The sequence below is a fragment of the Manacus candei genome, unplaced genomic scaffold (assembly GCF_025592945.1).
Source record: "Manacus candei isolate 608988 ecotype Guabito, Panama unplaced genomic scaffold, ASM2559294v1 h1tg000014l, whole genome shotgun sequence".
Taxonomy (NCBI): domain Eukaryota; kingdom Metazoa; phylum Chordata; class Aves; order Passeriformes; family Pipridae; genus Manacus; species Manacus candei.
Genome location: NW_026138062.1, coordinates 54,555,273 through 54,572,433, shown reverse-complemented (window position 1 = coordinate 54,572,433; position 17,161 = coordinate 54,555,273). Strand labels below are relative to the sequence as shown.

Below are 17,161 nucleotides of genomic sequence, written 5' to 3'. Positions count from 1 at the left end.
AGGCAAGACAACCAAGACATTTGCATGAAAATGCATTCTTCTCAAGTTCTAGTTTTACATGCTCATCCTACACAGAAGTCCAGCATAAATTCCCACAGGGAAAAGTTTGAGCTGTTAAAAGATGTACAGATGTCATGTTTCACAGGGAAAGGCCTGTGATTCAACACGAGACAGGACACGCCTACAGCATTTTCAGCCAACCTGTGCCAGTGGCTAAAAACAGTAGCTTTATTTTTGGTTATTTTCCCCATTCACTGCAGTGAGTAAGAGGGAACTCCCACTGATAAAAGAAAGTACAGCAATACTTACAATCTTAATATGAAAGGCTTAAATTTTTACCATCAACTGTAACCAGCATTATTAAAAACATGATCACAGTTGACCCTTCTCTATGTAATACCAGTAACATGACAGTTAAAATGCAAATATAGCATCAAGACCACAGAATCATGCCAACAGACATGCTAAATAATTTTTTAAAATTCATATGTTTTCAATAAAAGCACTAACAAGGACAGTTTTATCTAAGTTAATAGTCTGCTGTACTAGAAAACTATGGTCAATATCTACCATGATGATTCAATCAGATAAAATCCTATCAAGCCTTCCCCCTACAAATGGTGAAACCATAGAGATAAACCATGATGACTATCAAATTCTCCAGATGTGGCCATTTAAAAGTGATTAAAGTTCCACAGTTGATGCTGAGTCTTGGACACTTTCTTTTATGGTTGTCCCTACAGCATCTTTAATAAGACTAAGTAATTATAGTAACATTAAATAAGAATGGCTTTTATAACTATTACCAAAGAGCAGTAACTCCTGTTGCTGACATATATATTTATATTTATATATTAAAAGGAGAAAACTAGAATTAATTCAAAGCAGTCTGTATTGGACCTTACTTTAAAGACATCAAACAAGACACAGAAGAGTATGGAAAACAGTACAAAAACATTTTAGCAACAGTCTTGCAGAAGTAGAGGCTTGGAAGAAGGGAGATGGAGATTGAAATACCAAGAAGATCTGGTAAGTGAATATGAGCAAGTAAATGATAGCTTGATGAATGAAGTCTATCACTAGATAGAGATTCCCTTAGAGGAAGAAGTCCATGTGCATGTCCACAACCCTGACCTGGCAAAACATCCGAACAGTTGATAACAGGTTTGTCTGTCTTAGCAGTGGCTAAAAAGTGCCTCCTCACGTGTCTGAATGCAGTAAAAAAAGAAATCAGGCATGCCACAATCCTGAGTTAAGGAATACCTTCCCTTCTTGGGAACAAGAGAGAAAAGACCAGACTGGAAATCCCATCTCAAAACAAACCTGTTTCCAACTCCAAGGAGTTCCCAGACACAGGTGTCTCTCCTGGGCTCAGTTGCTGAAAAGCCTCAGATTCCCTTGCTTGTCATATTCACAATGACAAATTGCAGAGAAACACCATCCAACTTGGCAAATGATGTAGTCTCTCAGATACCCAAAGCAATCGTAGCTGCCACACTATTTTGAAAGAAATGCAGTCTGAACACTTTTTTTAGCAGTTGTTCTTTAGAAAAATAAAGATGATTCATAGGGACATTTGACAGGAATAATCTTGTACCACAAGTCATGAAGCATTTGAAGACTGTTGGAGAGAACAATGCCATAGAAATCTTCTTAAAAACAAAAGACAAACCAGTGGTGAACATTTAGGAAAGACAGAGGGTAGGTGCTTTCTAAGAAGAAAAGAAATGAAAGCTCTTTAAGCAGAGGAGCTTGATCTGACTCTACCAAGCAGTTAGAACCAACTAAAAGAAGGAATACTCAGCTTTACAATTGCAGGTAAAGCACGTGTTTTGGCAGTACCCATCTGCATATTGGGGCAAAACAGTTCTTGTTAAGGGGTTTGTGCACAGATGCAATATCAATCTACACAAACAATCCAGCTACAGATGTGTGATCTTTGTTTTTTCTCTGAGGTTTTTCATATTCACAGTAGATGCCTCCAAGGAGCATGCTCCAGTTTGAAGAAGGTTAAGCAGTAGCACTTGATGAAAAATGAACTACTCATTTCTCTCATGGTGTACACTGGATTTTTGCTTTGCCACCGAGCTCTTCTTCCAAAGGAGAAGACACTCATACAAGAGAAAATTCACAGATCCCAGGATGATTCCAAAGACCTGAAGAGTCAACTAATTATGGATTTTCTCTTGGTTATTTTTAGGGGTGTGGGCTTAATATCCCTGAGAACCTGATGATATGTATGCAGTGCTTCCCCAAACAAAGGAGGAAGATACTTATGAACATCTGAAATTGTATTGAACCTTAAGCCATGATATATGTCTGGCAGTGGGCTACAGAAGGGTCATGAAAAATAAAGGACAAAATCAAAGAAATCAGACAGGCAACAAATTAAAGAGAGGTAGCTGCTAAGACATGAGAAGAGCTATAACTTAATCTGTAGTTTGGGTCAGGCTCCAGTCCTGTCAAAGAATGTGAAATAAGAGGTCACAGCAATGTGACTGTGGGACCAAAGAAGCCCATGGTCGCAAGTTTTTAGGTAAAAGCATTTTTTCAATATAAGCATGTCCTTGCATACACGCTCAGCAGTCTTTGATCTTTTTTAATAGAAGTTTCAAAAGTAGGACAAAATTGGCCTGCTATTTATCAGTCTGTCACTGAGAAAGTGGTAAGGAGATTGTGTAGTACTTTGATGAAGCAAACCTACAGCCTTGCAAGACAAGTGACAAACCTATTCTTTCTCCCTCCATGAAGTTACGGAACATCAAAACAAGTTATTGTTGGCATGAGAAGGCTGACATTTCACTTGACATTTCAAGTTGATGCTTATTTGAGTAGATATCTTCTGAAAACATCTTGATAAAAGAAACATTTCAAAGCTCTAACAAAGGGTCCTAAATGGTGCCAGATCTGCAGAGAAGCAAGCTTTAAAGATTCATACTCTAAGAATTTGGTTATTTTGGACAACTGACTCCTGTAATTAGTTTGTAAACTGCTGAGAAATCAAAATTCTAGAAAGGTCTTCACAGAATACCTTGAATTTCACAGACATCTTCCAGTCTCCTTACCTCTTGTCCTGAAAGGTAGTATGCTGCTAGAAGACCGCCAATGAAGCGAATGTTGACCTCAAATACAGACACTTCGGAATTCTAGAAGAGAAAGAAAGAATAAATAATAATCAATTTCTTATTCAAAGGAAAAAAAAAATCAAGGCAGAGGCAAGTAGATATCCTAAACCAACCTACATGCAAGGGTCTGTACTGTTTCAGTTTCTAGATCCATACTGAAATTCTTGTGCACATCTTCATTACATCAAATGATAATTCTAATTACAGTTTCAAGTGATTTTTTTTTTAAATCAGCTTAGTTTTTCTCCTGCCCTCTACTCATACTATCACCACAAAGTGCAATTACAGTAACTTGGGGATGGTGGGAAAGAAGGCAAGGACCACATATTTCCATAATTCAGTATCTTTTCTCTTATGTTTAAGCATAACACCAAATCTTCTAGGTTTACAGGATAAAGCAGAATAATAATTATAGAATTCTCATAATGCACTTTCTTAACCTGAATTACTAATGAGCAATTTAAAATTCAGAGCTCCATTTTAACAGTTTCTGTCTAGGAACAGCCTTTATGTATTTAATGTTATGACAAGAAATACTGCAAGACCACCGAGAAACTCAGGAGAACAAACCATTTTATTGCCTTCCTCCACACTAATATCCTCAGGCTAAATTCAACAGTATCTTCTGACTCATTTAATGACAGAAAAATTAAGAAGAACCAGGTAGTTTTAATATCTTTCTGACTCCCTCTGTGCCCCGTTCGCTCATTTGCCCACATACACTCCATCTGTCTCCCCCGTAAACTTCTCTTCAACCCATTAGACACAGAAATGCAGTTTTATTAAGAGATTTTGAGATGGGGCAGACTTTTCCTTTTATCCAGAAAAGTCACTAGAATGTACACTGTACAAGCTGACTCACCAATTCACACACAGATGAAATATATCCATAGGTATGCCTTTCCTTTCATGTTATTTCCAGGGCACCTCCAGTCATATGCATTTTGCTTGTGTCCAAAATCAATGCATTTTGCATGTATTACTTATTTCAGAAAGATTATATGAGTACTTTAAAGATTTCCTCAAATAGCACTGATGATTAAAAGCCTAAAGTTTGAAACACTCCCAAATATGAGTTTTTAGTAAAGGTTGTTCTTTTTTCATAAACAAGTGATACAAGAAAAATAACACCAATGCAGCATATGATTCCACTTAATAGCTATTAAAGTCATGAATCACACATGCAATGGTACAGTGTGAAGTGAAACAAAATATTTCCATTTCCAAGTAAAACAATCCAAGAGGAACAAATTTACGTATTTATAAACTTCAAACCATATAAGGAAGTTACTCAAGTCTAGTGTATACACAGGACAACTCATTAACCTTCAGAAATAGTTTCTCATACATAGGAAGACATAATTGAACCCTGGTGGGTCATGTAAATTTCTTCAATCTAAATCCTAGATTAATTCTGCAAATTTATATTGAAATTGCCTTAGAACAGAAAAAAGTTATGGAAGTAATTTAGTTCACCCTCATAATGGTATCATTATGTCTACACTGTCTCTGATATATTTAGGATCTTCAGTTTTAGACTGAATAATTATCTGGCACTAACTGAAAAAGCAAAGTAAAATTTCTTTAACATTTGCCAGACAGTTGATGTATAAAAGAAAAGGAAAAAGCTGAAACAAATAATTTCTGAAAAGTAGGATAAGATATAAAACCAACAGTAAGCATTTGCTGAATTCTGAGTGTATATCTACATTTAATTATGTGCATTTATTGAATGAAAAATTATTTTTGGAACCATAGGCAAATCCAAGGACTGAAATAAAAATTCCATCACAGAGTCTGTGACAGTCCCAAAATTAGTAATAAGAACACTAATCAATAAGACTAAAATAGAGCCATTTCTTCCATGTAATGTTTCCAAACTCTGCATACGCAAAGAATGTCAGATGCTGTATGACCGACTGGGAAATTCTTGCGATAGAAAAGGAAAACTCAACAACTCAGGTGGCATTTTTTGTGTTAAAACACTTAAGGACATTGAAGAAGAAGAAGAAGAGATTGTATTCTTAAGTAATTTACACACTGGCTTGGAGGAAATTTGTCTTTCATAGCTCAGTTAGTTGCAACTACTATCAGCTAATAAAACTTCACCTTTCTGCCTTCATTTCTGAGGCCCTGTTGCTTTTCACAGAACACGTTCTTCCATTATCCAATTGTAATTTGCACTTTGAAAACACAATATATAGACATTACTTTACTTACAGTTGTAAGTGCAAAAGGGTTGAGGTATATTTTTTTTCCAAAATAAAGTTAGATACACAGAGAACTCAGTTAAAGCTTAGATATGACACTTTGATTCATATGTTTTTTAAGTTTCAGCTGAAAGACCTCTTCTGTCTCCCCCAAGGGGGACACTAAAAAGGACTAGAGAAATATTAGGGCAAGCTTTACTCACCACACTGAAATCAAGATTTTTGTCAATCCATTCTTGACCTTCTCTGAATTCATCATGAAGCCCCATGATATAAAGAGTATCCAATGCATCTACTATGGTAGCACCCATTTGCGAGTTTCCTACATGCAAAAAGAAGAACTTATATTACAAGTGATTATTTTATTACTTTTCTTAAACATCACAAACATGACAAAATAACAGAAGCAGTAGCAAAGCAAAGTTACTACAAAGATGTCAGTACAAAGAATAATCAAAACGAGCAAGGAATATCAGGTACATAAGAAGATTCCCATTTCTCTTTCAACGCACCACTCGGGAACAGTTTGGCTTCTGGGGAGAAAAGAAGACTAAAGATGGAAAAACAGTTGTTCTCATCTGCTTTTCTAACCTGAACTTGAGCAACTGTAGTTCGACACAAAAAAAAGGGACAGAAAGACATTCAGCTTCAAAAAGCTACTAGGAATTCTAGGACAGAAGCATTAGGGAAAAAAAATCATATGCAAGATAAAACAATCCGTACTTGAAGTAACGTCTTGCATTTCCCAACATTTATTTCTGAAATGTTCAAAGTTTGCCATTATGGAAGCTACCTTATCACTGATAAGCATGGACTGATGAGCAGGGACGCACTGGCTTAGACTGACTGAGAAAGCCACAGTCCCAAGACGTTCACCTCAGTTTCTCCGGGGTTCCACAACCTGAGTTGCTAATGGCTTTCTCAACTGTCACCATTTCAAGTGGAGCATTGAAAGACAAATAAAAATCAATGGTGCTTTACCCTAAAACGCCATTCACTTGAAACAGCAGCAATTTAGAGCTGATTGATGAGTGACTCATCGGCTTGTACAAGGGAGCCAGGATGATGGGGTAGTGAGTCATTGCCCATGTTAGCACTGGTCTCCTTGGGCCACCCCTACCTAAGTTGTTGCCCTCAGCAGGCAGAGATCGTTGTTTCTAGAGGAAAGCAAAAATTACCATCGGTTTTATTTGTTTTCATAGAGTGTATAAAATGTCCTGTGCACTAAGAAAATAGTCAAATTTCACTGTTCATACCAGTAATCTATAAACCAGTACAATTACTATGATTAGCAATTTAATGACAGTTAGTGTCCTAACAAGCTAAGCCCTATTTTAGGGGTTTTTTAATGTGCTTTTCACCCATAATGGAATCTCTAAAGAGCAGTGTTCCTGCATGGTATTTTCTATGCCATTTCTGACTTTCACATGGTTAGAGTTATTGTTTTTTCCTCAAGCATAACAATAACTGAGTGAAATGAACAACCCCATCGTATTTCTTTCACGAACCTAAATGACTGACACACATGCAAGCTTAACTCCATTTTCAGGGACTTCTTTCCCCAAATAATAAAAATTAAACAGTATCTCAGATACAACAGTATCTCACCAACTAATTTCTAAAGAAACAGTCATGCATCATTTTTAATTAATTTCAATTAGATATGGAAAGCCTATAGTTAGTGGTATTTGTTAAGAATATTCAAGTACAGATCATGACACACCACCTTTTGCAAGATTAATTAAAAGACACTCTCTGACAAACTGGCCACCATCCACACCTATAGCTCTGAGGATATGAATTCACTGTGGTGCGTAAGTACTGTAAGGTTTAATGCCTTCAGCCAAATTCCATTGCTTGTCCTGAGGTGGAGGTTGCTTTGAGCAGAGCTACAGCACTGCACTTAACTTCACACCTTCTCATAAGCATAATGTGACAGTTATCTAATATATCACTTCAAAAATATGCAAATCAGACCAGGATATAAGGACTACCTTCAGTACCAGCTGACAAAGTATCTTTTGACATGAAACTGGAATGTGTTATACTGATTCCAGGACACATTCAAAGTAATTTCTGTTCCTTTATTTAAACCACGTTGATAAAACTTTCAAATACACAAAGTGTCTGAACAAATAGGGATACATACCCTTGGGAAATCCTGAAAGTTCCTCTTGTAATAGTTTCAAAAAATAAAAACCTTGTAAGTTAAACACAGTGGTAATCACATCAGTAAGCTCTCATATTATTCAACTGGCATGGGATAAGGAGAACACATTGCATGGGAATGGACGGGTGTGTCACTGTCTGCCATCCCACACCTGAGCCTCCCCCAAAAAATTTCAAACACCACAGTAACAATCACCCACGGTTTTCTAGATCTCAGAAATACATTCCAGTGTCCACATTGTGGGACAACAGTATGTTGGGCACAAGAATACCTAATTGCCAGTCCGCAGGAAAATACCTTCACAAATTTAAATCACCTTTTTCATGGAGTTCTCTGCACAGAACCATGAAAAAAGAGCCATGGAAATGCAAGAGTACATGACTACTTTTGCCATCTTACCAATGAAACAGATGCATTCAGAAAGAGCAGAACAGATCTCTCTCCAGAATTGACCAAAAGTGTCCACAGTTTCCTTAATGCATCTCATAATGACTGAACAACATGACTTCACCAAATACAGACAAGAAATCTGCTTCCATCATCACTGTGTTAAAAGTGAGCCCTCAACCCCACATACAGAGATCACACCTAAACCAGAGGTCCCCAAAAGGGATTGCCTGACAACCTGCTTCATGCTGTTTACAGCTGCAGAAACAAATGCAGCCCAAAGCACTCAAACAGACTTGTTCAGCGTTTTTTGCCCCAAGAGTCAATTAAAGGCATAGCATTGTACTCTAAACTTTTGTCTGGGTTATACTCCAATAGTTTGTTGAAGCTCTCCCTCCTCCTCTCTTTAGACTCCTTTCTCTCATATTTTTATGTTTATATTTCCTAGAAGCACAAACATCAAATAAAACATTACTGAGCAAAGCCCCTTCTACTCACACTTTGCCGCTTCCCTGAGTGGTGAGGGGTACCTGTTTCTGAGATGCAGATCAGTACTGTTATAGTTTCTAGACTCCATGTGAGAGCTCAATTGTTTTTTAACACCATCTCTTAAGGATAGCATTTATATCCCAACCTATCATAAATTATTAGTTTTTCTTCTTTCTTATAAGTAGGGGTTTTCAACCAAATTTGGGTTATTTTTCTTTTTTCTGCATGAGTATTTCTTCCTTCAGGAAGACTCAGAAAAACAATCTTTGTTTTTTCAAACTCTTTTGGTTGAACACATTTTCAAAAGGTCAAGAGATGACAAGTCAATATTTTGCAACAGATTGTCTACCCAATCTTCTTCCTTTAGTGTCAATCAGGTAGCACAAAAACAGTTAATTCTCTCCTCCTGGGCACTGAGGCAGAAGAGTCCAAAATGAGGCACTCACACCCAGAAGTCTTGTGCTGAATAGAAGGCAACCCTGGACTTAAGGCAACAGTGAAGACAATACACATGTAACACACTGGGTGCCCCATACTCTGGTAGAAGTACAACTTAAAACCATTTATGAGTTTGGTTAAAGAGTAAAATTAATTGCTTCAAGTTTTCTTCAAGGACTATGTGGAAAGGACGTCATTCTTAATTTGTTCCTAAATAAGAGCTTCCACTGAATTCTTCTCTATCTGCTCAGGTCTACAACCTAACCAAAACAGGCAGTGATGTTGTCATAGCTGTCTTCATCTTGAAATTCACTGCAATACCATTAGCAGTAATACCAATGCAGCAAAGCATTAGCTGAAATATAAGCAGGAAGAAACAGTAAGTGTTCAAGGATCATTGACTTGAATTAGTGTCATTCGTGGTACCATAGGGAAAGCAGACTGCAATGGATAGGCAGCTGTACTCCCCCCTCCTGATGTTGATAGAAACCATTCTTCCGAAGTCACAAAGAGAAATCACTTTCCATTCATAATAAAGGATGGTGGGAGTTTTTTTATTTCATAACCACACAAATATCCATAAATTTTGCTGTAAGGGACAAGAGTATAGCCTTCTTGGACTTAAACTGTAGAAGGTGGTCATTTGAAGAGCCATAAAGTAACCATAAAGTAACCTTAAACAACAAGATTACAGTTTAGAGGAGCATACACCGCTTGCTATCACTTCAACCAATCTGATCTATTATTGCTCCAGATACAGAGAGAGCAGATGTCTTACTGTGGTGAAAAAGGTTATAAAACAATTAAACTACAATGGAAAATAACACTCCTCCTAACTAAAGGCACTCCTCCCAGGGTCTGCCTCTGTTCAATAAAAAGGCTCGACTAGTCATGTTGCATAAGATAATAACTGATTCCAAAAAGGCTCAGTTTTACAAACGTCAGATTAAGAAGTCTCCTCTCCATATAATTATAGTTCTAGTTGATTGAGTTCCAAATTTAATGAAGTTTGCCTAATGAATGCAATGCTTATTCTTCAAAATAAAACAGAACATCCATCACAAGCTAATGGAAAGAATTTACCATGAAATAGCTGAACCACTAAGAAAATCATGCACACTCTCATTAAGCAACAGTATTATTCCAAAGGACTGCAAAACAGTAATTCAGATTTGTATTTAGGTAGAAGTCTGTTTCCTCAGATAAGCCAAATAATTCCTTCACTTGATAGCACATAAATCTACAGTTTGAAATATCTAGCAAATCGTATGACTAAGTGTAAAATATCAAGCCTCTAAAAGAAAAACTATCTTCCTATCCAGAATTTTTTCAGTATGCCAAAACACTAGATGAAGAACTGGTTTATTTGTACCATTTGAAAGTCTCACAAGAGACTATGAAAGTACAAAGGAGACAGATCATTGTCATGAGTTCTGTCACAAAAAGAATATGAAGAAAACAAATAGCCCATTTTCATTATACCATAAGTGTAGAGATTTAGAAAGTCTGATATCAGCTACAGAATTGCTTAGTGTATTTATTATGTGGAAGCAGAAGAGACTATGAGCAGTGAGGTACTAGAGAAAATATGAGAATAAGCACAGACGAATTATGAACAGAGAAGACTGAAGATATGAGCCACAGACAAGTTAAATAAGGAACAAGATGACAAATTAAAACTCTGCATCAGCAAACTGAAGTCATGCACTTTGAATTGAAAGGTAGTCATCAAATAGGTGCTTCACAGAAACGTTATTTGACACATCGCCCATACCTACTCCTTATTTCAACATGTATACACCACACACAAATCTCATTACTTCTCCTGAAAAACACTTCCATGGGGGCTTTCATTAGCCCAAATTGAGGGTGGAGGTGTACTGAGTCTGCACGGGACTGAGCTAATTTTCTTCACAGTAGCCTGTACAGTGCTGTGGTTTGGATATGTGACTAAACCAGTATTGATAACACACCAAAATTTTGACTATTGCTAAGCAGTGCTTGCACAGCAACAAGGCTTTCTCTTTTTCCCCCCTGCTCTGTGCCCCCACAGTGAATAAGCTGGGGGTAGGCAAGAGGTTGGGAGAGAATTGTCCTTCTTACCCTTTCTCTGCTGCCTGTGCTCTAACACTTTCGTGTCCCAACACACTTGGGACACAACACCAAGTGTGTCTTACAACACACTTGGTATTTACCCAGAGACCAGCCTGAGGAGTAACAAACCTGAAGGAAATCTAGCTCATTCAAATGGATCTCTCATTACCAAAATGCAGACTGCTGCTACAAAGTCAAGGAAACCAGCCTAAGCGGAAAATTACTGTGAGGCCACTCAGCTTCCAAGCCAAGTCACATAAATAGCCCCAATAGGTGCATGTAACCATTTGTACTCTTCTACCTTATGCCGTTGACTGAGAAGGAAGTATTTTATTATTACTCAGAAAAGATTGCAGATGACAGATCCAAAAGCAGGATGCTCACCAGTTCATTTACAATCAAGGTAGGGTTTTAGTATTTCCTACACCAGTGACAAAATCACACAGAAATCTAATAAAGACTATTATTCCTGTTTACAAGGACAGCCTGTGGACACCACCAGCAGCTATGTTTTGAAGAAAGCTAAGGGAATTGGCAAGATTGCTTGGGGAAGAACAAGCAGTTAGATACAGTAAAAGTACTTGGGTTGTTATTGAAGACAACTGCCTCTACATCATACAAACAGCAAGTATCTCTGTCATAAAACATCCCCGCTCTGGAAATAAGTTATTTTATATTTTAGAAATATAAATGCTTATCTTCCTAAGCATTAGAAAGCTGAAATCCATAGTCAGTTATGCGTAAAGACTGGAGATCTAGATGTAAGGGAATGGCTTTCACTCAAAACAGTATGGCTAACAGGATGATCAGAGTGATCAATAGAACCGTAAGATACGAACAGACCTCATCTGCCACAAATACTCCTGGTCTCAGCCACTCATGTCCAGTTCTTGTTTTTTTCCAGGGCCCTAGAAACTAGAAACAGAACCTACCCCTACTGGTGCAGAATGCATTTGATTACTGGTGTATTTATTTGAGGGTGGAGGGAGGTTCGATTTGCAAAAGGAATGTAAGACGACCAAAGTCTCAAGGGATTTGAGACTTTCTTTTTGATTTGAGACTTCATATTTTTTGATTTATCTTCATTCCTAAGATAAATTTCCACTAAGACGGGTGACCTCAGCTTCAGAGTGATCCAGCACTACCCAGAGAGCAACCCAACCACTGGGTGTGCACAACCATAGAGCAGATCCTCCCAATTTCACCACAGTGATTCCAGAAACAAAAGAGGAGATGTAAAGCCTCCCCAAGGAGAAGTATATACTCTGTCACACTTCGAACCAGAAAGTTTATTTTTCACATAGGCAGGTGTTTCAATCCCTAGTAACAGAGTGAAAATGTTTCCTTGATAAACTCAGCCTGATATTCAATAAAGAGTTGTTACAATCTTAAAGAAAACAAATATTCTTGTTATTGATATTCCTGTCTGCCCAGCTTGCTTTGAAAAACGCAGACTGGGCAAGACTTTATTGATCTAGGGAAATTATACTAATATCTCCTAAAAAAGATTCAAATAATTCAAGCTTTCAGACTGTAGCAACGGGACTTCTTGATGTGACAGACAATTACAGACATGGTAGGAAAATATGTAACATGAAAATTAAATGCAAACAATTATCAACAGTTCTCTGTATCTCTAATGAGGCTCTGGCAATAAAGCTGCCACTACTGAAGCATACCACTTGCAAAATATCTTAACGACTCAGGAAGAACAAGATAACATTTAAGAAAATTAATTAAACTTTTGAACAAGAGAGTTTAATTTCACTGAGAAAACAAGTGCCTCAAAATTAGTCAGTGAAACCATACATTTAATACAAAACTGCAATATATGATTTCAGCTCAGTCATAAAATACAATGAATAAGCCTTTAAGTATCCATGAAGAAACCAATTGCCTTTAACATTTTAGACTAATTAAAAAAGCAGAACAAGAAACTAAGCATGTTGATTGCTTAGTTCTGTTAAATTGCTGATAATAGACAACATGAAAAGGAGGTCTTAATGTTTTGTACCAGACAATAAAGTACTTTAGCATATAAATAACATTAAATAATCAATTTTAATGCTTTCCTTAATTTCATAACTGAGAAAGTAATGGGAGTGAAGCACTGAAGTGTATGCTAGTCTTTGAATATATTAAAAACTGGACCACAGCTAGATGTGATTAATCAGCAAACTGCTGCTCAAATAGCTATGTTCTTAAGACCCAAATTTTAAAACTTAGTGTCTAAGAATCTATACTACAGTAAACATTCTTCTTCTCTGCTCCTCACTTGATTGCTTTACTTTGCTCTCTAACTAAATCTTCCATGGCCCTTCAAATTAATTCGAAAGTCATGCAAGCAAGACTTGGATGCAGTTTCTTTAGTACAAAGACTTAATGTCCTCAAAACTAATCCGAAAAGGGCTTATGATTAATATCGGACCACTTCAATTTTCTACATTTCAATCCATTTGTCTCCATATTTTTTGGTTATTTTATTTCTTAGCACAAACACAAAACTGAATTACTGTAGACAGAAGGACTGTGTGCAGACCATAATGAAGATTACTGCAGAAACTATGACCTGAGTTAGGGGAAGTTTAAGACCTCGTGATAACTGAAAGGCCACAATATCAGGAGAGAAAGATTAGGATGATGTTCAGAGTAGGAAAGGAAGGAGAGAGAGAGAGGAGATGGCGTTAAATCGGCATTAAATGGGATGGAAGGGTATCAGAAGGGAAGCAAGAATAACGTGCTAGAAGTGAATGGTGATGACAATCTGCTGGGCACATGAAGCAGTCCATCAAAACTAACCAGAAATACAGATCTGAATCAAGTCCATTTTGAGAAAGTAGGAAGTGGAAGACTGAAAGGAAAAGTACCTATGAACGATGGCACAGAAGTATGCAGAACCTAAACACTGGCAGCAGCCACTTAAACCCAGCAGGAAGCAAAGCAAGACTAATATTTGACAGTAAATAAGAGAACAAGATGTTATCTGGACTCGAGTGTAGTTGTGTGACCTGATGTACGAAGCAAGCTAAGTACTCATCTTCCCAGACAAGATACAACCTCTTACAGATAATTGTGAGCTAAGCTACTTTGTCAGTAAGGCAGTAGGAAAAGCATCACACACACCAAAAAAAAACCCAAACCAACCAAACAAAAAACCCTACAAAACACAAACAAACACCATAAAACCAAACCAAACAAAACCCAAAACAAAACACCTAAGAGCCATCATGCCACAAAAGCTTTTCTATCTTTAGGTAGAAGCTTGGGCCGCTTCCACACATTTTGGTCCAAACCACATTCTAAATTTTCTTTGGAACAGCTGAAGAGGAGCTGATTTCAGTGTGGTAGCCATAAAACTTTACCAGAACGGTGCAAAACTTGAGTGAACAGTATTCAGTGTATTAGGCACAAGCACAGTGCTACACTCATGTGGTTGAACTGTTTCTGAATTACAACTGCCTTGTACATCTGCCAGCTTCAGATCACAACAAAGCGTTCTCGCATCTGCCTCCCTCTTCGTACATGTGCCCATTTGGTTGTCCTCAGCATATATAGTTTTAGAGCTCAGTATGCTAATTCTTACTTAGCTGTCATGCCTGTTTACTTAATATTTTAACACAGTCCAAAACAGACTGCATAGCTTTAATTTCACGCTCTGTTCCTAATTCCAAATGATAGGAAACAAGTTTAAATTCATGAACAGAATTCCCAGAACCTAAATAATTCCCAAATCAAAACAAATGTTAAGTCCAAAGATTTCCAATGGGAAATAAATTTTTTTTTCCTCAGAGCAAACCATCTGGTTTATAAGAGAAGAGCAGGAAAGGATGCGATTAGAAAGACTCAAAATTCTCAATCTGAATCTTAGCCCTGAACTATAGTATGGCTTAATTTCTTCATTACCATTTCATGCAGATGTTTACCTCACTATTCTACAACACAGGTTATAGAAATGATGTGTGTTTATCTAATTCCACCTTTTTTTTGTGCATCTCTTTTTTTTTTGCTGTTAAAGCAGAATTTTCAATCTTTTGAATAATGTCATAGGATTAAACATCATTGGTCCAAAAACACATAAAAAAAAGCCACTGAGAACAACTGACCTAAATGTGTTGTACATGAGCTAATACAAACTGGGTGAGAAGAATTCAGTGGGAATATTGTATTATTAAAAAGAACAGAAGCAGCTGCTCGTGGTGAATTTTCCTGATATGCACAGGCACACTTGTGACAATTTGATGAACTATCAATGACATTCAATAAAGATTCTTAGCTAAGCAGTTGTTTTATCTATGGCACCAGTATTGTAAAACAGCTGAGGGAACACACAGACAGATTGCATCCTGCCTGCACACATTTACAAGTTTTAGAGAACATCTATATTCTGAATAAGTGTGACATGTATTGCAGTGAAGCAAAATAGTGTTAACACACCACTATTTGCCCAATTAGCAGCATCAATCAGAAGAGTTTTTAAATTATATGAACTGAGGAAGAGTCTGAAATATTGTAAAGGGAAGTCTTATCTTCAGACAAATGTTGAGGTCTCTTTAAGAAGTGAACTTGTATACAGAAAGAGAGCATACACGGAAGGAAAGTGAGAATATCTCTTTAACTAAAGCTTTTAAGAAAACTAACCTACCACAGGATAAGAAAAAATTCTCATGCAGGTGAGTAACTGTTATAAAGAAAGGAAATGGGATAAGTATAAACAACCAATTATCACTGTGAGTTGAAACCACCAGTGGGATCCTATAGAGATTAATGCTTGGGCAAATGATTATTTATTAAATAATTTGGAAATATTTATAAATATTTATAAATAAATATAATTGGACACAGTGGATTAGGATTTTGAAAAGGAATGCTACTGCAGAAAAGCTACCCTGTAGTATTTTTCTAGACTCCATAAGGAGCCTAAAAGATACAAAATACAATTACTAGGAAAGGAACAGTGAACACAGCAGAAAATAGAACAAAGATTCGGTCTTTCTCTTAAAAACAAACAAAAAAAAGAACTTGAAAAGATAAAAGGAAAGGAGATAAGTCATTTCTCATACATACATTTTTTCATACCTGATATGTTAACAGGTTAAGACTCTCCATACAAAACAAGGCATACAACTGAGGGCATACGCAGTTCTACAAACTCAAGAATGGCGAGGAAAAGATGAATAAGAGACCAAAACCAGTCACCTAGGACAGTGAGCAGACTTCAAAAGTAAAAAGTTTCCCACACAATATCAAATCAAACTATGGAACCACACATAAGGGGATATGTTGAGTGCTCTTAAGTTTGCCCAGACTCCAAAGTAGTGTGCATGAAATCAAAGAAAAATAAACTAAAAGTTATTAAATAAAATTTGCTGCCTCTGACCACAGAAGCACTAACACTGCACAAACTTCTGTAAGGCTATAGAGTACTCAGACACAAGCTCACTTACTATAAGCTTTTTCTGCTCTTACATTTTTTTCCCTTTGTACTTGTTGTAAACAATTTTTGAAGGATGAGTAATGATCATCTTTGATCTTTCATCCAACCTGAACAAACTTTTCCTGCGATATCAGAACACTGTTCTAATTACAAAAAAAAGCCAGCAACTTGAATAGTTATGCCCTTTCTCAAAATTTTATCTTTCCAAAATTTGTGTTACCGGCCAAAAAAATACACATTCAATGTACATGTAATATTCAACACTGTCTCGCTGTAGTCACTCATTACTAAGTTTGCAGAGGACACAGGTACACGGGCCTGTCCTAAGGCCAGGTCCATTTACTTTAAAATTGAATAGAACCTGATATACAGAGATTAGCCTGAAATTTGCATCATGAAATTACCTCACTTTACTAGTTAGCATGAATGGATTTTCTTTCCCCTTTCATCTGCCACACGAAAAGGCAATGATGGGTAGATTACTTGTGCAGGTACAGTTAAAAGATAAGAACTACTGCTCACTAAGTAGGTTTTTTTCATCAAGATAACATATAGTCAAGAACATTTTTGTTTACATATAGACCTCATATTCCTTTTTTTGTGCTCATTTATCCTCCTCATGGATTCAGAGGCTGAACTCATGCACAGAAAAAGGATGCTGAGCAGAAGCTGTGTTTCCCATCTTTATTAGGATTTTACAGTGAGAAGACACAAGAAGTTTTCAGCCATATTTTCAGAAGGTCATCATTCAGCCTTTACTTTAGGGTATATCATCTAATTTCTTCCAGTAAAAGTGTTTGTCTCCGTACTGTTT

General features: G+C 36.9%; 1 protein-coding gene across 1 annotated transcript in view; it reads right to left on the bottom strand.

Annotated features, from left to right (window-relative positions):
- The window catches only part of MAN1A2 (mannosidase alpha class 1A member 2), a 134,291-nt gene that overhangs the window by 67,044 nt on the left and 50,086 nt on the right, over positions 1–17,161 (bottom strand). Inside the window, exons 4-5 of the mRNA XM_051780282.1 lie at positions 5,539–5,657; positions 3,066–3,146 (exon numbers count right to left, since the gene is read on the bottom strand). Coding sequence (XP_051636242.1) covers positions 3,066–3,146; positions 5,539–5,657 — 200 coding nt within the window. The remainder of the gene's footprint in view (positions 1–3,065; positions 3,147–5,538; positions 5,658–17,161) is intronic.